The sequence below is a fragment of the Phaseolus vulgaris genome, chromosome 6, assembly GCF_051622355.1.
Source record: "Phaseolus vulgaris cultivar YP4 chromosome 6, ASM5162235v1, whole genome shotgun sequence".
Taxonomy (NCBI): Eukaryota; Viridiplantae; Streptophyta; class Magnoliopsida; order Fabales; family Fabaceae; genus Phaseolus; species Phaseolus vulgaris.
Window position 1 is genome coordinate 37,758,283 of NC_143503.1, and position 22,727 is coordinate 37,781,009.

General features: G+C 36.7%; 3 protein-coding genes and 2 pseudogenes across 5 annotated transcripts; 4 read left to right on the forward strand and 1 right to left on the reverse strand.

The window, feature by feature from the left end:
- Positions 1-1,563: 1,563 nt before the first annotated feature.
- On the reverse strand, positions 1,564-8,863 carry MMT (methionine S-methyltransferase). 2 transcript variants are annotated; one of them, XM_068641350.1, is made up of 12 exons: positions 8,456-8,863; positions 8,189-8,382; positions 7,908-8,114; positions 7,093-7,188; positions 6,482-6,670; positions 6,004-6,192; positions 5,674-5,910; positions 5,191-5,325; positions 4,044-4,364; positions 3,747-3,926; positions 2,221-3,189; positions 1,564-2,099 (listed from the first exon to the last, which is right to left on the reverse strand). In XM_068641350.1, the coding sequence occupies exons 1-12, from the start codon at positions 8,685-8,687 to the stop codon at positions 1,776-1,778; spliced, it is 3,273 nt and encodes a 1,090-aa protein (XP_068497451.1). In that variant the 5' UTR covers positions 8,688-8,863; the 3' UTR covers positions 1,564-1,775. The 2 variants fall into 2 exon arrangements, with proteins under 2 accessions (XP_068497451.1, XP_090160092.1); XM_090303966.1 differs by lacking the exons at positions 5,674-5,910; positions 6,004-6,192; positions 6,482-6,670; ... (2 more) ...; positions 8,189-8,382; positions 8,456-8,863 and having other exon boundaries at positions 4,044-4,367.
- Positions 8,864-9,123: 260 nt separating this feature from the next.
- LOC137832943 (Pentatricopeptide repeat (PPR) superfamily protein) lies at positions 9,124-11,767 on the forward strand. The gene has a single exon (XM_068641351.2). The coding sequence runs from the start codon at positions 9,202-9,204 to the stop codon at positions 11,116-11,118; it is 1,917 nt and encodes a 638-aa protein (XP_068497452.1). The 5' UTR covers positions 9,124-9,201; the 3' UTR covers positions 11,119-11,767.
- On the forward strand, positions 11,142-11,818 carry LOC150027404 (putative CRM domain-containing protein At3g25440, chloroplastic; annotated as a pseudogene).
- A 946-nt stretch (positions 11,819-12,764) lies between these two features.
- On the forward strand, positions 12,765-15,703 carry LOC137832945 (pentatricopeptide repeat-containing protein At3g23020). The gene has a single exon (XM_068641352.1). It carries the CDS (start codon positions 13,098-13,100, stop codon positions 15,510-15,512), a length of 2,415 nt encoding a protein of 804 aa, XP_068497453.1. The 5' UTR covers positions 12,765-13,097; the 3' UTR covers positions 15,513-15,703.
- A 133-nt stretch (positions 15,704-15,836) lies between these two features.
- Positions 15,837-22,713, forward strand: LOC137832946 (methylenetetrahydrofolate reductase (NADH) 2-like; annotated as a pseudogene). The gene is made up of 9 exons (XR_016521572.1): positions 15,837-16,685; positions 17,304-17,360; positions 17,471-17,553; positions 17,852-18,025; positions 18,444-18,617; positions 18,711-18,970; positions 19,715-19,795; positions 21,477-21,600; positions 22,393-22,713. The product of XR_016521572.1 is annotated as a methylenetetrahydrofolate reductase (NADH) 2-like (transcript).
- The last annotated feature ends 14 nt before the right edge of the window (positions 22,714-22,727 follow it).

The following is a 22,727-nucleotide window of genomic DNA, read 5'->3' on the forward strand; positions in this document are numbered from 1 at the left end:
ATGACATCTTTCTATTTAGAATCCCAATGATAGAATTGAGGCTCATAAGTAATGGAGATTTATTGATAAAAGTTTTGTATTATGGGTTAAGTTTGTCCAAAAGAATCAAAATTCTAAATATGATAGGGGCGTAACGCGAGCACAAATAATAAGGAAAATAAGAGTTTTTAAAATATTGTGGACGATTTTGTAATAAAGGCTTCAAATTCATCAATTCATCCCTATGTGCAATTTGTATCATGTATAACATTTTAGATAACTAATAACAATGTTTGGAATGACATGAAGAATAAATTTATTTTAGAAGAGAGAATTGTTGCATAAGCCAAACATCCAATCAATTTTAATAATTGATAACTAGGTTTGGATCCATATAGAACTTGGTAAGTGATTTCACTTGTAGTATCAACGAGGGATCCTACTGATTAAAAAGGTAGCAATGGAAACACATTCTCCCATAATTATATTGGCAAAATGAATTGAAAAAATAAAACTTAAGACACATTCAATAGATGTTAGTGTTTTCTCTTAACCATTGAGTTTTGTTGAGGTCTCTTCACAAAAAAAAATGATGTAAAGTGTCTTGTGTTGCTAGAAAATTAATAATAACAAACTCTTTTGCACGGAAAAAATGTTTACGATCTTAAATAAGCTTACTATAAGATTTCAAATATCAAATGATTTAGACATCTTGTTGAGTAAAATGAATGAAATTCTTCTAAACTTAACAAGAGGACAAATTTGGCAATTTGAAGTGAGAAGCTAAGAAAAATTATTCTTTTTGTGGTTAGGTGAATAACGGATCAACTTGTAGCAGTGATGTTTGGTATGACAGATGATTCCATACCGATTACACGATTTTATCTTGTTTTTGAAATCAACATTATTCTCAAATACAAATGCATGAGAAGAATTTGATTTTACCTAAAGTACGAATCTTCTTCTGGTTCTCTTTTTGAATAATTAGATAAAATGCCTCGGTAATAGAGAAAGAATGATCGATTGAAAGAATTTGACTTCTTAAAAAAATTTTGACTTCATTAAAACTGGTGAGAAAGTGCATGACATACTCCATTTGATCACAGTCACACCATGGTTAAATGTAACTACAAGTATACGTACGTACGAGTAGACTTCACTTTAATCAAAGATTCCCAAATTGATCTTAACTTTAACAATAGAATTTAACTAACATGGATCCTTTTTGAATGAATATCATGTTTCCTCTGAAGAATCAAGGCTTACATTGTTCAAAAAGTTATTGGATATTATTTAAAATTTGTTTTAGTGAAAAAAATGCATAACATTCACTTACATGTATACATTATAAATGAATGATGGGTAGTGTACCTTGATGTGGTCACTATAATACAAATATCGGATGTGTCTTCAACAGTATTTATTTGGCTGATATGATTATAGGTCATACTGCATTTTATTTTCATCTGCATTTTATACTTCAGTTAAATTCAAAGATGATTTCTTGGTGAGTTTAATTTAATTGGAATTTTGGTTGTTCAACTGGTAATTGTAACATGGATGGTTGTTAAAAACGGGGTGGTGTGGAGAAAATAATCCCATCATCATAAATTGAACTGAGAAAGTTTACATCGCAAAACATCACTGCGCACGGATTTGGAAAGATCAATTGTGTTTGTTTAACCGTGCAAAATATGAGGAATAAAAACTTACCCAAAAAAATGTGAAACTGAAAGATGAAAAGAATGACATGCACCGAGGGCGAGCATTCAGAAGGTGTAACAATGACTGAAGTTCTAACCCAGTACGACTTCTCTAAATTTTAGAATGCAATCCAAAGCTTTTTTGAAATCATTTTCTTCAAGCGCAATATTGAACCGACAGTATCCAGCAATTCCAGTCCATGACCCGCTATTGATGCATAATCCAGTGGCTTTGAGAATGGCAGTCCTAATATTACAGTCGTCGAGCTTTACTTCCTCAGTGGCACTTCCGTGGCTTCCTTCGCCTTTTGCTGAAGTTTTCAGCTTAATAGTCTTGTTCAGATAGGCAGAGGGCTTGGCCACAACAGACACACCCGCACACGATTCAAGCACATCCCACCCATTTTTCTCAAGAACCTAGTGTAATAATCGCCAAAAAATATTCATTCTTTAAAAAAAGAAAAAGGTTACAACCTATAAATAAACAGATCAACTAAAATAAAATTCCAGCAAAAAAATGTTAGCAGTCATATATTACCTGTTTCAAGCTCTTGGATCTAGTTCTCAATATATGGGTGTGTTCAACAATAGCATCTGATAGGTTTGATGGTTTTTGCTCTCTAAGCTCCAGCAATTTCTTTGTAGCATATCTAACAGTAGTATGAGGTTTGCTTAATCCTGGATAACTGTAAAATGTGTCAACCAAAACAGGCTGATTTAGAATAAGAAAGCCAAATCTGAGAACACCATTGAGCATCTTTAGAGACAGTCCACCAAGAAGAGACACACAAAACGATGGCTTTATTGAAGAATCCAGCTTAGACAAACACCCCTCTATATCCCAGCCACCCCAGCCTTCACAGTCAAATTCCAAACCAGAGGATGCAGTATCAATTATAACTCTTGCACCAAATCTAGCACAGGTGCTTAGAATTTCTACCATCTCATTGTTGCTATAAATTAAGCCAGTTGGATTGACTGTAGGACCGGAAATATACACCCATGGGTTTTTCACAGTCCCAAGGACTCCGGTGAGTGTCTTTTCCGTGAACTTAAAACCTACTTTGACATCTGTAGGTACAGTCACTATTTCAGCTTTCAAAAATCTCGCAGAAGAAACATAGTTCCCATTTGATCCAGCCGGAAAACAGAGGGTGCCACCTTCTTTGATGCAGCAGAGGACCAGCTTGTTGAAAAGAGCTTTTGAACTGTCAGCGTATATAAACTCGGTGCTGTTATCTGTTGGAAAACCATAGTTTCTCTTGACAAATCTTTTTATGCTTGAAGTGACATCAATTTCAGACTCAGACATGTTTTGTCTAGCAAAACTTTCAAAAATAGCTGCCTTGACAGGAGATGGAACAGGCAAGAAGATTTGATCGACGTCCATGTGGATCAGGGACCCATTCTCTACCCCATCAATAGATAACTCAGCATTGTTTAGGACCAATGAGGCTGATCTAGCATATCCTATCACATCAATTGATTTGGCATTCTCAAAGTTTCTCTGAAAAGGACAGGAGTTAGTGTTGAAGTGATAAGAAAACTTAATATGGGAATTGACTAATTTATGAACTGACCACGTGATAAATATGTAGAAGAGATATATTAGCATTGATTTTCAACGTATACTCTCCTTGTAAGCAACAACGAACTTGCAAATAATAGTTATAAAAAACACAGAGAACTAGAAAGTTTAAAGAGGCATATTCTGCCTTCAGAAGTCAATCTTACACATTGCTCTGACCCAATAATTAATTTTAAGAAAGTCATTAGCAAAGCATCAACACAGATCATGTATGCTGCAGATAACTTTCGGGCTTAAGTAACCCAGAAATCTCTAATTTATTGGAGAATGAAATCAGTTTGGTACGGAATCTGGGCTGTCCTTTTTTCCTATTGAAGCAGACATTAGCATAATAACACTCAGTTTGGTCCTCTATTAGTTAAATTCAGACCGTGATGTTCATGATAGACTCAAACACAATTTTCAGTATGAATGTGGGAAGAGACAAAGCAACCTCAACTTTTAAGCTTAGAGGCAAGTAAAAAGAAGAGACATACCTTGGCAGGTGCATGCCGGCCAGCAAGCTGAAAAGCAAGAAGCTCGTGAAAAATACAGCCATAATAGTACTGACTAATTAATGCAGTATTGCCCTCCAGTAATTCAACGGTTTTGGACAGGGCGTTAAAGAGGGATTCTTCTTCCGAAATGACGAAAGCTACTTCTAAATCAGGATAAACCTGTTAAACATGCATGTATGTCGGTGCTATCAATAAGAAATTGTTGATATCAAGCCAAAACACAAGTCTACCACAATGACTAAGTGAGCCAAGGTAACAGGGAGTAGGGAATATTACCTTATTCTTTACCAGTCCACATATAATTGCTGCATGAGAGGGCAGAGGAGTTCCTGAAAGATACTTCAGGACACCATTTGATCCAGGAAGGCTGGATAGCTCAAAGTGATCTGATATGTCCAAGAAAAGACGAGATCCAATGTCTCGTGTTGTATCTAAAAGGTGCACAAAAGCTGAACTAGTAACAGCCTCAAAATGAGCAATCCCAGTCACCACCACTTTAGGCTTCAACTTCTTTATTAGTTCTATCATTAAGTCCGATTGCCGGGGGGCTTCAATTACCGTAATGGTATCGTCTGAAGAGTCCATAGTTCCTGTGCTCTACTAGAAAGATAAAAATTTTGTTATGAAAAAAAGCAATAATTAAACAAAATTTAATAATAAAAATCATTTGACATATTTTCATTGTAAGGAATCCTAAGGTTTTAGAACCTCACACTACTAATAGTAAAAGGGTTTACAACTAGATTTCATGTCTTTCAAGAGATCACATTGCAGTCTTAAAGTTACAACAAAGAAAAGGAAGGGCATGAGTCTGGAAGACAGGCAAGTAACATCAAGTAATAAAGCTGAAAACAACAAATCCTTCTACTTTAAAAAAAGGTGAATAATGAGATGCAATGAGCCCTCAATAATTAAGAAAATATTAGGTCATCACCTAAAATTGCTTAAATGGCAGCAGGTTCATTTATTCTGATAGAAGAAAAATATGTATAGGCGGCTACAGACGTCAGAATTATAGCTTACAATACATCTGTCTAAGCTATCCTTCTGTTAATTGGGTCTAAATGGGACAATGGCGCAATTTGGGTCCGTACGTGGATACATATATTGCCAATGCAAAGATTTTCCCACTCAAACAAGCTAAAAATGCCCCCGTCCGCTAGGGGCACCTTTTAAGAAGTTATTCTAATCAGGACAAAGTTTTACGTAAAAGTCAAATATGCACGGGGTTGCATTTCTTTCAAACACGTGTTCCTCGACAAAGGAACTTTTTTCTAGAAATGATTCTTGCTTTAGAAATTTTTTCACAGCAAGGACGACAACTGTTCACATATTGTATTTCTTCAACACATTGGGATAATAATACAGACACAACAAAATGTTAATCAACTTCAAAAAATACGAAGGCATGTCTATTCCATACCTCAAGTGCAGAAGACGTTAACCATAGCCTAGGTAAATGACGAGTCAGATGTTCATCGACAACTGCAAGGCGAGGTGAGAACAAGCGAAGGGCATTCTCGATTGCTGCAGCCCTTGAAGGAAAAATGACAACATTCTTGCACAAGATTGCAAAAGATGAAGTCAATATTGTAATACACTTATTTTTAATAAACAAATACTGTAATACTTTATACGGACCAAATATACTATAGGACATGCAGTTCCCAATTACAAACTCAAGTATAGTGGTTCACATGTAACATGTGATCAACACAACTGAACAGCTTAGGTAGAGCACTGCATTTTTTTTTTTACTTTTCATTACAGACAAGAGGTATTCACAAATTACAATAGAGGTTAGTATAAAGTTATAATCTAATGAGACATCATCTTACACTAAATGTATCTATGCATATGCATGCAGCAGAAAGCCTATATGATTAATATAGCACTCTATTCTTACATCGGCAGTGAGTGGAATATGGTGATAAGTCTTCAAAAATCCAGCAATGAGATTGCGGAAATGTTTGCTTCCGGCAGGTGGCTCATACGGAAAATAAGAATTACTTTTTAGTGTTCTTGCAAGATAAGCGAGGAAAGGAATCTTCTCATCAGCAACAGAATCGTCCTCAAAAGACAAATCTAGGGAGCTGCTGATCTCTTGAAATCCATGTTTTAGAAAATCAAAAATAACCTTAACCTGTCAGTATACAAATGGCATTGTGTTTCAAATTTCCTCCAGGGCAATAAATATTCTAGTAGTGAATTAACAAGCTTTCCTGAAGTACCGCACCTGGTTAGGGTGACGAAGTTGACAACTGTACACTGACAAAGCATGGGAAATGCTGCCGCCAGACTTTCCATAAGCCCACGCGGTCCGTGCGCAAATCGGCTGATCCCCAGAAAGTCCCATGAAAAACTCAAAACGGTGTGGGCTGTTCTTCTCAATCTCAACTAAGGCTGCAATATCTGTGTCACCAGCCTTTACCAATACATCTCAATAAGATTATACTTCCATTGGACAAATGACATCTAGTAAAGTATATTCTCCATCCCGCTCAAAATGACTAGTTTTAGCTTTCTAAAAAGTTTGGCTCAGTAATTTTAGCTTACTGAAATTTTTTCTAATTTATTGATGTTTTTGGTTTTCAATGAAACATTAATATTTTTATTTCTAATTTGTGTCCACTAATTTCTCAAATATTTATTATTGTTCGTATGAAAAACCTTGAAAGTGCAATTATTATGGGGTAGAGGGAGTAGTTACTAACCTGAATGATTTTAGTTTGCCAAAGCTTTGTAATGCGATAACCCCGACGCTCAAACAATCGCTTGCAAACACCTTGACCTGGGCGCCCCCCCATATTAAAGATCATAATTCCATTTGGTTTGATTACTGATATCCCCTCCTCAACTGCCCTAGCAATTAATCCTAAGCCAAATTGGTCCTCCACAAATCCCTAGACGCAAGCGAAATAAAGGTGAGAATGATGCATTCTTGTTATAAATAGGCAGATAATACATCAAATCGAAACATTTCTAAATTGCCAAAAGATCACTATCGTCGGGAGGGACAACTTTTGTGAGTAAAAGATGTCTAAAGAAAAATGAGATTTTTGTAGCTTGGCATACAGGAATCGTTAAATGAGAATGAGGTAATAGTGTAATACGTCAGCTATCACTAGAACATATGCGTAAAAGTTGCTGAGGTAACTATCACATTGATGTGGGCATATAGTTAAAGAAAACAATGTCAACAAAAAAGAATTCTGTTCCGTTTACCCTCTATATAGATTTGGCTTTTCTCATGATGATATATGCAGGACATGAATGACATTCCAAGTAAATAGCACGTGACCAATAAAAAAAGGATCTTATTTACCTGAAGTGCACAATAATTACTCAATGAATGAAGGAATTCCTCGCTTGCATTTTCTGTTATCACCTTTGACATTGCATCTGGATTTGGATTAAGAATCTGCAGGGAGTCAACCAATACAAAAAATTGTATTAATCAAATGATGATGCCCAGACACCCCCCAGATAAACTAAATTCATTAAGACTTCATGACTGCTAAAAGAACTAGTTGCCAAGGTCTGTATCATTCACAGCAGGTCCATAATCAAGGTTCATATGATATTCCACGAAACAAGGAGCACGAATCCAACCGTCACAATTGTTATGAGCGAAACATTGCAAATAATTTAGCTTAAAAAGTTCTGGAAAAAGCTACCAGTAGCATCAACAACCTTATCTTTCGATACAACTATCAACCATCTTTATCTGCTTCTAGAAAATCAGTAAAATAGATAAGCCGTGAAATAAAGGTTACAAATCAAACACCATGATTATTACTTTGCTACATAGAAAGTAAAGGTAAAAAGCAGCAGCCTTACCTGGCTAAGAATTAAGAACACCGACAATAATACGAAAAAAAATAAGCAGCCGAAGTGCAATCCATAATCTATATTAAAAATATTAGTCTTGTAAGCTTATCTTTAACACCCTTTGCCAAAAGTTTATGAAAATCCAACAAAGTAAATTAAACGCCTCTAGAGTTTGAGACCATTTGGTTTTATGAAAACATCCATGAGCTTTCATCCAACGGCTTAAGATTCAGAGATGGGTGGTTGCAAGTGAATGAAAGTTGGATAATGCATACAGTGTGCGTGTGCAGGTAATGGTTGGGGAATAACCTGAGGTATGCATCCAACAATTCTTTCAAGTTGAATGTCTTTTTCCCTGCAGTAGGATAAAAGATCAGATTCGTGGAACTCTACCCTGTCAAGCAAAGTTTTCTTCTCCGCGTCGTAGACGGGCTGACCATTTTCATCTAAAGCATTCAAGTATAAGTTTATCCAGGAAACCTTGACAGCTCTAGGATTGATATCAAGGCCATAGACCTGCAGAAATAGTGGTAAGTGTTGTGGGATAGAGGCAGAAAGAGGGGGGGAAATGTCAGAGAGATGAAGGAAACCTTGGAAGGCAACCATTTCTCGGCAATGGCAATGGAAATCCACCCATTTCCGCAACCTAACTCGGCAACAGTTCTCTCCTTAAAAATGGAGTCTGGATGTCTATTAATCCCTTCAAAAAAAGTGAAGGACCAGTCTTCGGGGAGAAAAATGCTAGGAATGACCATCATAGTCAATTTGTTTCTGCCCTGGTGGCCTGCAATGCAATGGAAAATATTAGTTCAGTAATCTATAACAACAACAACAACACCAATAATAAAAGTAAATACCTTCGTATTGACCCAGGGAAACATCTTCGATGCGAAAATGGTAGGTTTGAAAGCATTGATCGCAGGAGTCCTTGGTGGGAAAACGGTTCTGAAGGTGGGAAAGAAAGATCCGAGTCTGAGAACGGGTTTCGGGATTCTCTAGGCGCTCCAGCAGCGACCGCAGTGAGGCGTAGGCAGCGTCGCTGGACTTCTTGCACTGCTCCAGGAACTCATCAACCGTCTTCCAACTCATTTTCCCAATTCCTTCTTTCTTCTCAGAGAGTTTCTCAGAGAGAATGAACAAACAAACCAATCCAATGATAAGTCAACAGAGAGAGAGTAATGGCTTATGAAATTAGTTAGTTAGAGCGAGACGTGGCGAGAGAGTTTCTGACACTGACACTCACCGTCCATTGCTACGACCTTTTCTTTTCTATTAATAATCAGCACGTGTTATATACTTTTGTTAAAAATTATACTTAATTACAACAATACGTTAATATAATATATATTCTTTTCTTTAAGATCGCATTCATATTCTAACTCCATTTGTTATTAAAATTAATTTTGATTCTATTTTTATATTTTGTTTTCTCGAAAACTATTAAAACTAATTCACAGATACTTCCTATATTTTACACATGTATTTTATTTATTTTATTTTAACATATATTACTTTGGAAAAAGAACCGTGACCTCTCTCAAACATAACGTCACACTCTTGTTTAACTCTGCAATTGCATAGTGGGTAGTGTTTAACCCCTGGCATGTCAACATTGAAGAAGAAAAGCATAGCAGGCAAAATAGCCAATCTTCATCAACTTAGACAGCTCCATGCACAACTCGTCCTCCACTCACAGCACCACCGCAATCACTGGGTGGCGCTTCTCCTTACCCAATGCACGCGCCTCCTTGCACCCTCAAACTACACCTGGCACATTTTTCATGTCGCAACATATCCCAATGCACATGTCTTCACCTGCATGCTCAAATATTACTCCCAAATCTGTGCTTCCACAGAATTAGTTTCTTTCTTTAAACATATACAGTACTGTGACATTAAGCCTGATGCATCGTTTTATCCTATCTTGATAAAATCTGCTGGAAAGGCCAGCGCGCTACTTCATGCTCATTTGCTGAAACTTGGACACTGTCGCGATCATCTTGTTCGAAATGCAATTATGGTTACTTATGCTAAGTATGGGCATATTGAGGTTGCCAGGAAACTGTTCGATGAAATGCTCTATAGAACTACTGCAGATTGGAACGTCATAATCTCTGGATACTGGAAGTGTGGTAATGAATATGAAGCCAGTAGACTTTTTTGCACGATGGGCGAGTCAAAAAGGAATGTTATTACTTGGACCACCATGGTCACTGGACATGCAAAGATGAGAAATTTAAAGGCTGCAAGGATATATTTTGATGAGATGCCCGAAAGAAGTGTGGTATCTTGGAATGCAATGTTATCAGGATATGCTCAAAGTGGAGCAGCACAAGAGACTTTAAGTTTGTTCAATGACATGCTTAGCTCTGGCAATGAACCAGATGAAACAACTTGGGTAACTGTCCTATCGTCTTGCTCATCTCTTGGTGATCCTTCACTTGCTGAGTCAATTGTCAAAAAGCTAGACAAAATGAGCTTTCGTTCAAATTACTTTGTCAAGACAGCTCTTCTTGATATGCATGCAAAGTGCGGTAACCTTGAGCTAGCTCAGAAGATTTTTGACCAATTGGGTCTGTATAAGACTTCTGTCACATGGAATGCCATGATTTCTGCTTATGCAAGAGTAGGTAATTTATCTTTGGCAAGAGACCTTTTTAATACGATGCCAGAAAGGGATACTGTCTCCTGGAATTCAATGATTGCTGGTTATGCTCAAAATGGCGAGTCACTAAAGGCAATCAAGCTGTTCAAGGAAATGATGTCGAGTAAAGATTCAAAACCAGATGAGGTGACTATGGTGACTGTTTTTTCTGCCTGTGGACACCTTGGAAGACTGGGCTTAGGCAATTGGGCTGTCAGCATCCTCAGTGAAAATCATATCAAGCTCAGTATCTCTGGATACAATGCTTTGATTTTCATGTACTTAAGATGTGGAAGTCTGGAAGATGCTAGAATAATATTTCAAAAAATGGCAACCAGAGATTTAGTTTCCTATAACACGTTGATTTCCGGGCTAGCAGCCCATGGGCATGGAACGGAAAGCTTCAGGCTAATGTCAAAAATGAGAGAAGGTGGTATTGAACCAGACCGCATAACATATATTGGGGTATTGACTGCATGCAGTCATGCAGGATTATTGGAGGAGGGTTGGGAAATTTTTGAATCAATAAAAGTTCCTGATGTAGACCACTACGCATGTATGATTGATATGCTAGGTCGAGTAGGTAAATTAGAAGATGCTATAAAGTTGATTCAAAGCATGCCAATGGAGCCCCATGCTGGCATTTATGGTTCTCTTTTAAATGCTACCAGCATTCATAAACGAGTTGAACTCGGGGAACTTGCTGCAGAGAAATTGTTCAAGGTTGAACCACATAATTCTGGAAATTACGTGTTGCTTTCCAACATATATGCTTTGTCTGGTAGGTGGAAAGATGTTGACGAAGTTAGGGATAAAATGAGAAAACAGGGAGTGAAGAAAACAACAGCCACGAGCTGGGTGGAGCATAGCTCGTAAGTTCATTGTTGAAAACAGACCGAATGAGTAGTCAGATATCTATAATCTCTAACAAATCTCAAGGTTAAATTGAGGAGGGCGGGATATATATGTTGAAAAAGAGCTCGAAATTCTTCAAGCGCAGTTTAAAAGTGCAGCCGAGAGTAATATAGATGCTTCTGACGCAGTCCAGAAGATTGACAGAGAAAAATTTTAAATTTTCAGTCAGAGAATTGAGATAAACAAGATGAGTTGATGAATGTTAACATTGGGTGCACAGAAGATGAGACAAATTATGGACTCTAAATTGGATTCTGATTCTGTTAAGTTATCAGGATTCAGATATATTTGAGACAGATTCGGATGTAGAGAATTTCACCAGAGTGGAAAAACCTCTTTATTTGGACGAGTTTGATAAGTTTCCAGAACAAAGCGATAGTGAAACGAATGATTTTGAGGAGCATATACGACAAATGTCCCTGAACTCAAAATACATGGAAAAACACCAAGACTTACCTAAGCTGGAGGAAGTTGACAGAATTTTTCCGCATGCTACATCCTTTTTAAAGAAAAAGATAAAATGAGAAATTCGCAAAACACTCAAGTGTAGTCATCATGCTTATATATACAGCAGCCTTAGAAATTACAATGTATAACAATGAAGTTGCTTTGCGATTGATTAATTTTTTAAATTATAAAATTTTTAGATTTAGTTGTTTTATATGCTTAGTATTTATTAGTCATTAGATCACAACTTATATGTCATTTAGGATTAGGGGTAAAGTTCTTCCAACACCTTTCTTTACAAGCATTAAATTTGGAATTGCCTTAAAAGAAAGTCAATTTTTTTCCTACTTATGTCAGGCAATGGTGCACTGTTCCTATTTACTTTACAACGTGGAGTTATAATTTAGGAAAATGTTCAAAATTGTTATTTGCTGCATGAAGAAAATATGGGGTGTAAAAAAAAAAAAGAGACTACATGAAGAAAATATGGGGTGTAAAAAAAATATACATTTTAAAGTTATGCGGGTCAACCCGTCCCTTCCCACACTTATCCCACGCGGGCTACGAATTATGTGTGACAGGTCTAAGCGAATCAGCGGATTGAAATAAGCAACCCACCCACGAGCCGCGGGCCGACTCATCCCACTTTGCCACATCTCCTACCCATAAGAAGATCCACTTTGCCACATCTCCTACCCATAAGAAGATGATGATTTGTAATGCTTTCCGAAGAAGACATTGCAAGAAATTTTGTATATAAGATAAAATGTGTAGACCAAATAAAAAAAAAAAATATAAGAATAAAATGATTTTTTCTGCAAAGCTCAGGATATTTTTTAGAAACATTATTTCTTTCAAATAGGATTTTCTAGAATTGAAGCGTTTTAAATTGTTCTAAATTAAGATATGGAAAAAAACACAAAATTTTTCCTTCACTGTAGTAATGCCAAATTTTGTTTTTCTTTTAAGTTTTTGGATTTTATTATTATTACATATATTTATTTTAATTATGAAAGCATAATTAATATTTTAAAATATAAAATAATGTATAAAGTATGTGTTAATATATATAAATTAAAATTATTAACGTAATTAATTAAAAGAATTATCTATTAAAAAAGAATTATTTATTAATATATTATGTATTTAATTTCAATTTGGTTTGTTTTACTCTGCGTGCTTTCTGGTTTCCTCTCCATCCATCAACGCTCACCGCGCACTTGCATCACCACCTGAGCTTCGCTACCGCTTCGCCCAGTTCCGAAGTGATCCTCATTCTCACCGCAGCCTTCTTAAGTTAATCCGAAAGAAAGCCGAGCAAGAATCGCATTGGTTCAGGAACGCTGCGTGTTGTTCCGCTCCGCTGCCGCTGCGTGTTTTTCGGGTAAGTAGACTTCAATCTCGCAGAATCCCAATCTGGAGGACTGCTTGAAAACAAAACCATAATCGAATTCGAAGTTGCAGAGCCAACTCCTCAGGTCGGTTTGACACCAATGCTGGCCAAGTTTGGATTCTTAGATACCAATGTTTTGGGTTTCAGCAACACACTTCCTTCTCCACCCGATACCTCTGCTTTCATTCTCACTAAAACTATTCACTCTCCCCATAAATATCTTTGCAAGAAACTGAGTTTGGGTAAAAATGCTGATTCCAGCCCCTCAAAGAAGAGGTTCAATAAGAAGCTGCACTCCACGTGTTCGACCAGACGGGTCTCTCACGGTGGACGCATTCCTTCCCTTCTCCACGCTCTCAACACCATTCAGGATTTGGATAACGCTCTCAAACAGTGGGAGGAGACTCTCTCCAGCAGGCAAATCAGTGCAATTCTGAAGGCCCAGGTCTCTTGGCAGAGGTCTCTGCAAATTTTTGAGTGGTTAAAGAAAAAAGGTTGCTATGACTTGAACGTCATTCACTACAACATAATGCTCTGGACCCTTGGCAGAGCGTGCAAGTGGGGGCTTGTGGAGAGTTTGTGGGGCGAAATGAATGCAAAAGGAGTTGCACCTGTGAATTCCACTTATGGGACCTTGATTGATGTCTATAGCAAAGGTGGACTCAAAGAAGAAGCTCTTGCTTGGCTTCAGAGGATGCAGAGTCAAGGAATGGAGCCTGATGAGGTCACCATGGGCATTATTGTTCTGTTGTACAAGAGGGCGGGAGAGTTCCGAAAAGCTGAAGAGTTTTTCAGAAGATGGATTAGAGGTGCATCTTTTAGATTAGGGGTTAATCATAATTTTAGTGTGGATGATAAAGGATCACATGCCAATGTTTGTTTAAGCTCCAATACGTATAATACCTTGATTAACACATATGGGAAGGGTGGTCAATTTCGCGCAGTATGTGAAACTTTTGCTAGGATGATCAGACAAGGCATAGCCTTAAATACAGTGACACTCAATTTAATGATTCACTTGTATGGAAACTGTGGAAGGCTACAACAAGCTTGTTTGTTGTTCCAGAAAATGGGAGAGTTTCGTTGCCTACCTGACACTTGGACGTATAACATCCTCATTTCGGCTCATATTAAGAATAATAATGTCAACATTGCAGCTAAATATCTTGCAAGGATGAAACAGGCCTGCCTTGAGCCAGATATTTTGAGTTACCGTATCCTCTTGTATGCATACTCGACAAGGAAAATGGTCCAAGAAGCGGAAGAACTTGTACGGGAGATGGATGCAAGGAATCTTGCAATTGATGAATTTACCCAATCTGCTTTGACTAGAATGTATGTAGAATCAGGTATGCTTGAGCAGTCATGGTTGTGGTTCACGAGGTTTCACATAGCTGGGTATATTAGTTCTGGCTGTTATTCTGCCAATATTGATGCTTATGGAGAGAGAGGGTACACTTTAGAAGCAGAGAAAGTATTTTTGTGCTGCAAAGAAAAGAAAAAGCTCACTGTCCTCGAGTTTAATGTGATGATTAAAGCTTATGGGATAGGAAAATGCTATGATAAAGCATGTCAATTGTTTGATTGTATGAAGAAATTTGGTGTTGTTGCTGACAAATGCAGCTACAGTTCTCTCATACATATTTTGGCCAGTGCTGACAAGCCGCACGATGCAAAATCTTATCTTGAAAGAATGCAAGATGCAGGACTTGTGAGTGACTGTGTTCCATATTGTGTTGTGATAAAAAGCTTTGTGAAGTTAGGTCAATTGAAAATGGCTGAAGAATTATACGAGGAGATGCTTGGATATGCCGTTCAGCCTGATGTCATTATTTATGGTGTTTTTATCAATGCTTTTGCTGATACAGGAAGTGTTAAAGAAGCCATCAATTATGTTAATGAAATGCAAAAGGCAGGATTGCAAGGGAATTTAACTATATATAACTCTTTAATTAAGTTGTATACTAAAGTAGGCTACCTGAAAGAAGCAGAAGAAACATATAAATTGCTTCAATCGTCAGGTGAGGGTCCTTCTATATTTTCCTCTAATTGTATGATTGATCTTTATACTGAACGACTTATGGTTGAACAAGCAAAAGAGATATTTGAGAGCTTGAAGAAGAATGAAGTTGCAAATGAGTTTTCATATGCAATGATGCTATGTATGTATAAGAAAATTGGAAGATTGGATGAAGCCATTCAAATTGCAACACAGATGAGAAGACTAGCTCTTTTGACTGATGTATTGAGTTATAATAATGTGCTTGGTTTGTATTCTATGGATAGGAGGCTAAGGGACGCTACAGAGACTTTCAACGAAATGATAAAATCTGGCATTCAACCAGACGATTTCACATTTAGAGCTCTTGCTAACATTTTGCTGAATTGTGGAGTTTCAAAGGGGGCTGTTGGCAGGCTAGAAGTAATGGTGAAAAGGGATGCTCATCATGGTTTGCAAGGATGGATGCTGGCACTCTCATGTGCATATGAAGGAGATAATTTTCCAAATGAATAGATGTGCTTAATTATGGAGCCTACATTAGAAAAGCATGATTGGATTTTAACTGGTCTGGCTTTCCTCTGGAGCTGGGTTTCCTTTAATTTGGTTTCTTGGCTGAGACTATGATTGGAGCATTTCAAGAAATGTATTTAGAATTATTACTGTCAATTTTTATGATAATTTGTTATAATATGGCTTGGTAGTTATTGTTGCTCTTTTGCATGTTTGAATAATTTTTTCTTGAAACACTAGACCAACAAGAAGATAAAATGAATTAAGTTTGTGCATAACTTAAAAATCATCTTTTACTCGTAAAGTTTCTTCAATTAACTTACAAGCTGATTTTAATTTGTGTAGAAACTGATTTTAACTTTTCTTAAACACGAATTTTAACTTGTAAGTAAGTTAATTTCAACTTTAGAGAAAGTTTATTTATTTATTTTTTATTATTTTCTGCTATTTTCTTTTCGTATAGTTCTAAGTGCTTCTAAAGTAGTTTATTCAAATAGTCTATATATAACCGTACTTCCACTCCTCACATTGCTTACATTGTGCACTTGCTCTATCTCTCCCTACCTCACCTCACACCACAAGGTACGAACTACTATTGCTCTCGTTCCTTTCAACTTTTCTTTCTTAATGCTATAATTATAAAATGTGAAATGATGTATAATGTTATTGTATGAATACCAATCTCCGATTGTTTGTTTTACGCTACAACATTGTTGTATCTACCTAATAGTGTTTTGGTTGGCCTGGTCTTAGGGATAAAAACTGTAGAAAATGAAGATCATAGATAAAATACATGAACCCGCAGCTGATCCAAACAGGGTGGTGTTCTCGTTTGAGTTCTTCCCGCCCAAGACTGAGGATGGGTGGACAATTTGTTTGAGAGGATGGACCGCATGGTGGTGCACAATCCCTCGTTTTGTGATATCACCTGGGGTGCTGGTGGAACCACCACTGATCTAACTTTGGAAATTGCCAACAAGATGCAGAACATTGTCTGTGTGGATACCATGATGCACCTAACCTGCACCAACATGCCTGTTGAGAAGATAGACCATGCTCTCCACATCAAGTCCTACGGCCTCCAGAATGTGCTTGCTCTTCAAGGTGACCCCCCACATGGCCAGGACAAATTTGTGCAGGTTGAAGGCGGCTTTGCCTGCGCACGCGACCTGGTACCAATTCCTTTCACCTCCAATTTTCCTCATATTTATATAATTCATTCTATTTTTGCTAATCTCAGCTAGGATGGTTACAGAACCATATCACCCTCACTCAGGCTCTATTTTACCAATTCTAGACTCCATTTGGAAGGACTTTGATGGTTTATAGCTATTTTCGTAGAAACCCTTTTTTAAGAAAAGATTTCAATTGTGCACAGACCGACTCCTCTCTCATAACTTGTCAGTGTCTCATTTTTTGTACTATCTGAGATCTGAGATATGCTGGACCAACGAGTTGTTGGTGGCTTGCTCCTTTTGAGCTAGATTTGCATTTAAGTCTTGTGGATGGAAAAAACGTGTTTGGGAGAGCAGACCCCACTAAAGGTGGGGCAGTCGTGTTCCTTGATGGAAATTTGTTATTGGCAAAGCACCTGGATACTCTGCACTGCCTGAAAATATAAGGAATGAAACTTTTTTTTTAAAATCAAACGTTAATGAGTTTTGGAACATTATACTGCATTTTTAGTGATGATAAAACTTTGGGCTTAGTTTCATAAAATTTGATACTAGCTGTTGATCCTGTTAGTTCAGTTTGTTTGAGTGCTGGTTTTGTGGATGCCAATTTTTTGTAGGTGAAACATATCAGCTAAATATGGTGACTGCTTTGGCATTACAATAGCTGGTTATCCAGGTTTCGCACATCTCATGATTTTCAACTTCATTATCTCATTCTGTTAAGTGCTTTTCTGCTCCTTTTTTCCACCATCATTTTCTCTTACAATCTACAGTCTTTCTCTTCAGAGGCACATCCGGATGTTATAGGAAGTGATGGGTTGGCTACAGCTGAATGTTATCAAAAGGATCTTGAATACCTGAAGAGCAAGGTCTCGTCATTGAATTAGAATTCATCCGTTTATGTGTTAAAAGTTTTTTTATCTGTTCTGGAACATAGTATAGGGAATTCTTTTAATCTGTGACTTTTATTAAACAAGAAGGGCAAAAAAAAAAAGATACTAAAGAGAAATGCTGCATTTTTGGATAAACTTAGCTTTCTTCTAAATGAAAATGAAAAGTAGCAAGTGAAGGGTTGGCAGTCGTGAAGGATTCTTTTGCAAGGAATTTTTTTGTTAATTTTTCTGCCTCTTTCTCGGGCCTCCTATTCTGAGTTCATGTTTTTTATAGGTTGATGCTGGAGCAGATGTAATTGTCACCCAGTTATTTTATGATACGGATACATCCCTGAAATTTGTGAATGACTGTTGCCAAATTGGAATAACTTGTCCTATTGTACCTGGAATTATGCCCATTAATAATTACAAGGGTTTTCTCCGCATGACTGGGTTTTGTAAAACAAAGGTAAGAATTTATTTTTTGTATAGACCTTTTGTATAGACCTTCAATAATCTCAAGGACCTTGCAGGATGGGGGTCTAAAGAAAGTATAAAAAAGGCACTTGAACGATACATATTGATCCCTCTTTATATATGCATACTGGAAGAAAATATCAGTTGTGCTTCAGAATATTAATAAAAATTAAACCTCAACATACATTGCGAGGTAAAGTATTACTTGCGATAGATAGTTAAATTCTAGAATGTTGTGTTGGACGAGTGAACATAATTAACTAGTATTAGGGATCAATGTTAAGATAAAATGTTTCCACATAATATGTCGTTGTTATGTAATACTTGTCTGTCACATTTTACCAATTTGTTATATTACTCAAGTCCCATGGACTCTAATACATTGTTTTATTTTCAATGACATAATCTAGATACCAGCTGACATTATGTCTGCTTTAGAGCCTATCAAGGACAATGAAGAAGCTGTCAAGTCTTATGGAGTTCACTTGGGAACTGAAATGTGCAAAAAGATTTTATCTCATGGAATTAAGACATTGCATCTTTATACACTAAATATGGAGAAATCAGCTTTAGCAATACTAATGGTTGGCTCCTATGCATGTGATGTGTATACTTTAATTGTTATTTTTGGAAGACTTGACCTATTTGAAAGTTGATATTAATGTTGCTTTTGTCAGAACCTTGGCTTAATTGAAGAGTCCAAAATTTCTAGATCCTTACCATGGAGACGTCCCACAAATGTTTTCGGTGTTAAAGAAGACGTCCGTCCAATCTTTTGGTTAATTACCTTTGCAACTGTCATGTCGTCTTCCATAATGAGTGAATCTGTATGAAGGATTTCTTACTTTCTTTATACAACGATCAAAGGGCAAATTGTCCAAAAAGCTACATATCTTGTGGGGTGATTACGTCATATAGTGCATTAACTGATTATCAGGTGCACACGGTTACTTAGTGATTTAAATTTGTGTATGTTATTTAACACTTTTATTTTCTTTCCCAGAGGATAAAAAAGTCTCTGCACTATCGGTAGATCAAGATCAATTTTTTAATAGTAGACCATTTATCTAAAATTAAATCTTATTAGTACTTTGTGGAGAAACTAAAAGTGCAAACTATCAATCCAAATGTAATGTAAAACATATTGCAGTCAGTGATGAATCTAATAAGAATAGTTCTTTAAGAAACTTGACTCTCTGCATACTTCTCTATTATGAATAGATTAAGATCGATCTTCTAAACTGTGGTCACAATTGTATTGATATTGATATTGAATTGTGGAAAATTGTTGACAAATGTAGTTGATGCAATCACAATTATGATTCTGATGCCGTTGTGGAAACCTCCAAAACCACAATATTGTGGCTACAATTATGGTTGTAGTGTAAATTGCAATTTGAAACCTTGGATTTCATGTGAGTTAGATTGGGTGCCCTACATTGGAAAACAAGGTTTTGGTATCATATTTTGTGTGTGATTATGACGCTGTATAAACTATTTATTTTGAAAAAATGAATAGAAAGGTCATATACAAAGCCTAATTACTTTGTCATGCAAAGCCTAAAACACATGGAAAAGAAAACAAGGCAGAAACAGAAGTGTGAAAACTACATTGAAGCTTTTAGAAATTGGTATGTCTTGTAATTTGCTAGTGCTATAATTCATCATTTTTTTCTTGCAGTTCATGTGACCACGTGCGTGGGACAAGAAGCTTATTGGAGAATGGGTTGCTCCCTTGAAAAGCATTGAAGATATATATGAGGTGGACTTATTTTTGCACTTCGATTCTAACATTACTAGAATAGTCTTGCTAACACTTAAGCATCATCTAAATTTACCCACTCTTGTTATATATCAGAGATTTAGAATGTATAGCATTGGTAAGTTAAGAAGCAATCCTTTAGGGTTTTAGGATATTTGGGTTTCAGGGTTTAGGGTGTTAAAGTTTTAGGATTTGGGGTTTAGGGTTTTAAGATTTTAGGTTTTAGGTTTACAATTTGGGGTTTTTGGGTTTGGGGTTAAGGGCACAATAAAATCACTTACGATAAACTCACTCACGATAAAGTCACCCACAATAAACTCACTCACGATAAAGTTACCCACGATAAAGCCACCAATAATAAACTCACTCACGATAAACTCACTCACCTTAAAATCACTCACGATAAACTCACCCACGGTAAACTCACCTTAAAAACCTTGATAATCCTATAAACCATAAAAATCCAAAAAACCATTTAAACCCTAAAACCCCTGGAACCGTAATAAACCCTATGAAGTCCAGTAAACCTAAAAACCCTAAAGAACCCTAAAACCTTAAGAACCCTAAAAACACTAAAAATAGTAAAAACCCTATAAACCCTAAAAAACCCTACAAACCTTAATAATCCTAAAAACCATAAGGAAATTGAGAACAAATTTGAGGCTCAAATCTCAGTCTCAAATCAATAAAAACAATAAGGAATGTCTGGTAAAAATTTCAAATCAAAACACCTAAGGAATAAGGCGTAATATATTCCACACCGAGAGCAAACTTAACTGAAAAACTTGTTTTTCCAAAAAACAAAACATCCTGTCTTTTCTTCGCTATATCTTTTTTGTGTTTTTTTTGGAGTTCCTCCTTAACTGGGTGAAAAAAACATATAAAAATACTTATGTGGATTTTTTCAGTCACCATTATCTCGGTTAACAAGCACCACATCTTCCTTTTAAAATATGTCATTTTATGAAAGTAGACCACTCTTCCACATTTTCGTTCCGTTCATAACATTTATCTTTTTCCCAAAAATAATTTTCCTCATTCCCTCCATAATGTTAGTCTTTTTCCTGCAAAAAGAATTTCCCCCTAAATATTGTATTTGACAAATCTTTTAAGCTTGTAAAACCCTCTCATTTCTTCTCTTTCTAAACCCTCACATAAACCCTCCCTCCATAACGTGAATTTCCCCCCTAAATATTGTATTTGACAAGTTTTTGAAGCTTGTGAAACCCTCTCATCTCTTCTCTTTCGAAACCCTCACACAAACCCTCACTGTGTAATCGTCAACCTATGCAACCACGCTCACACCTCTCTTCCTTTCTCATCCCATTCATCAATCCCGCCAACCTTCCCCCTCTCAAGATATCCAATAGCTCCCCTGTCACCGAACTTCGATTCCCTCTCCCAACCCTCCTTCCTCCCCGTCCAGTCCCTCGCGCCACCAACATGTTGCCACTTCCACCATCCTTGAGTGCGACGAGTTTGATGCTTCAACCGTCGACTCTGCCTCCAGCCGTGGGGTTAGATTTTAGGTTCATACCGCCGCTGATCATCCTTCCCCTACCTTCAACCTCATGAAACCTGCCCAGAAAGTTTTATCTTCACTCACGAAAACTCGAGAAAACTAGGTTATATTCTTAATTTTGCCCTCTTATTCATTTGTTATATCTCCTTTCTTGTACAGTTCTCATCGTTTTATTTGGACCCTTTCAAACCTGATGTGCTAAGATTGGGAAGCTTACTATGCATATTGAAGTGGCAGAGAATAGCTTCCGCATCCACTGGCGAGTCAAACCCCACCGTCAGAGGTAAACTTGTTTGATTGGAATCAAAATTTTTGACTTTTTATTTCTCCATTTCAGTTTTACCATCCAACCCCTTTCGAACATTATGAAAAAAAACACAAAATCGTTTATGGTATACTTTGTGATATATGGTAGAGTAGGCTCGAGGAATTTTAAGCAACATTACTATTTCCCTAAGAGAGCCTAACTACTCTTAAAATAAGTTTTGGATGCTAGTTCTGTTCTTCTTTTTGTCTTTCTAGATATATTTTAAATGATTTTCAGAAACTACAATAACTTTGGATGAACTAGGAGAATATGCAGAGCCTCTTCTGGGGTGTTGGATTGACAATAGACTATTACGTTATCAATTGAATCTTTTATAGTGTTTAAGTAGGTTTCTTATCTTCAGTTAGGCCGACATTTGCTTGTTACCTAGTTAATTGAAGTCAACCTAGCCTGTGATGGTAAATGGTAAATAAAACATTGACTAGGATATTGGAATATGAGCTAGGCAGGTATGTTTGATTTCAAAATTATAAGTGCTTTTGAGGGTATGAAAGACGGTTAGTATGCAGCCTTAGCCTTGCATATGCAAAGAGGATGTTTCTGAATTGAAACCCATGACCAACCAGTCATGGCACAACTTTACCGCTGCACCAAGGCTTGCCCTCTAATAATATAAATATTTTTTTATTAAAAAAATAAGTTTACAAAAGTGGGTTCCATCTCAGTGGACACAAATGAACCATTTATTCAATTATATCTATGTATATAGTTGGTTTTTAAATGGGAATTTGTTATTATGTTTTGTAGGCATTTGGCACCAAGTACTATATGCATGGAGTTATTAGATGAGAAGACAGATGTATTTGCCTTTGATATGTTCTTGCTTGAAATCCTCTCTGGTAGGTAACCAGTGGATGGGTCTGACCAAAGTGTGCACAGTTGGGTATCATCCCTATTGACTTTTGATGTTGAAACTCTTTCTATTTAAGCACTTAATTCTAATTGTCGTGTTTCATGCCCAACCCCACATTTGGTTTGGTTGGTCTAGATTTAGGCTAGATTAATGGTGACCTTGTTTAGTGCTTGCAGGGTTTCACAATCTTTGCAGTTCACTGCTGGCTTGATCTCCAACTTTTCTTTTA

Coding starts and splice junctions, on each gene's coding strand:
- MMT (XM_068641350.1), bottom strand. CDS start 8,687: ATGAGTTGGAAGACGGTTGATGAGTTCCTGGAGCAGTGCAAGAAGTCC. Junction 8,383..8,455: donor TTCCCTGGGTCAATACGAAG/GTATTTACTTTT, acceptor ATTGCATTGCAG/GCCACCAGGGCAGAAACAAA. Junction 6,193..6,481: donor GGCAAACTAAAATCATTCAG/GTTAGTAACTAC, acceptor GTATTGGTAAAG/GCTGGTGACACAGATATTGC.
- LOC137832943 (XM_068641351.2), top strand. CDS start 9,202: ATGTCAACATTGAAGAAGAAAAGCATAGCAGGCAAAATAGCCAATCTT.
- LOC137832945 (XM_068641352.1), top strand. CDS start 13,098: ATGCTGGCCAAGTTTGGATTCTTAGATACCAATGTTTTGGGTTTCAGC.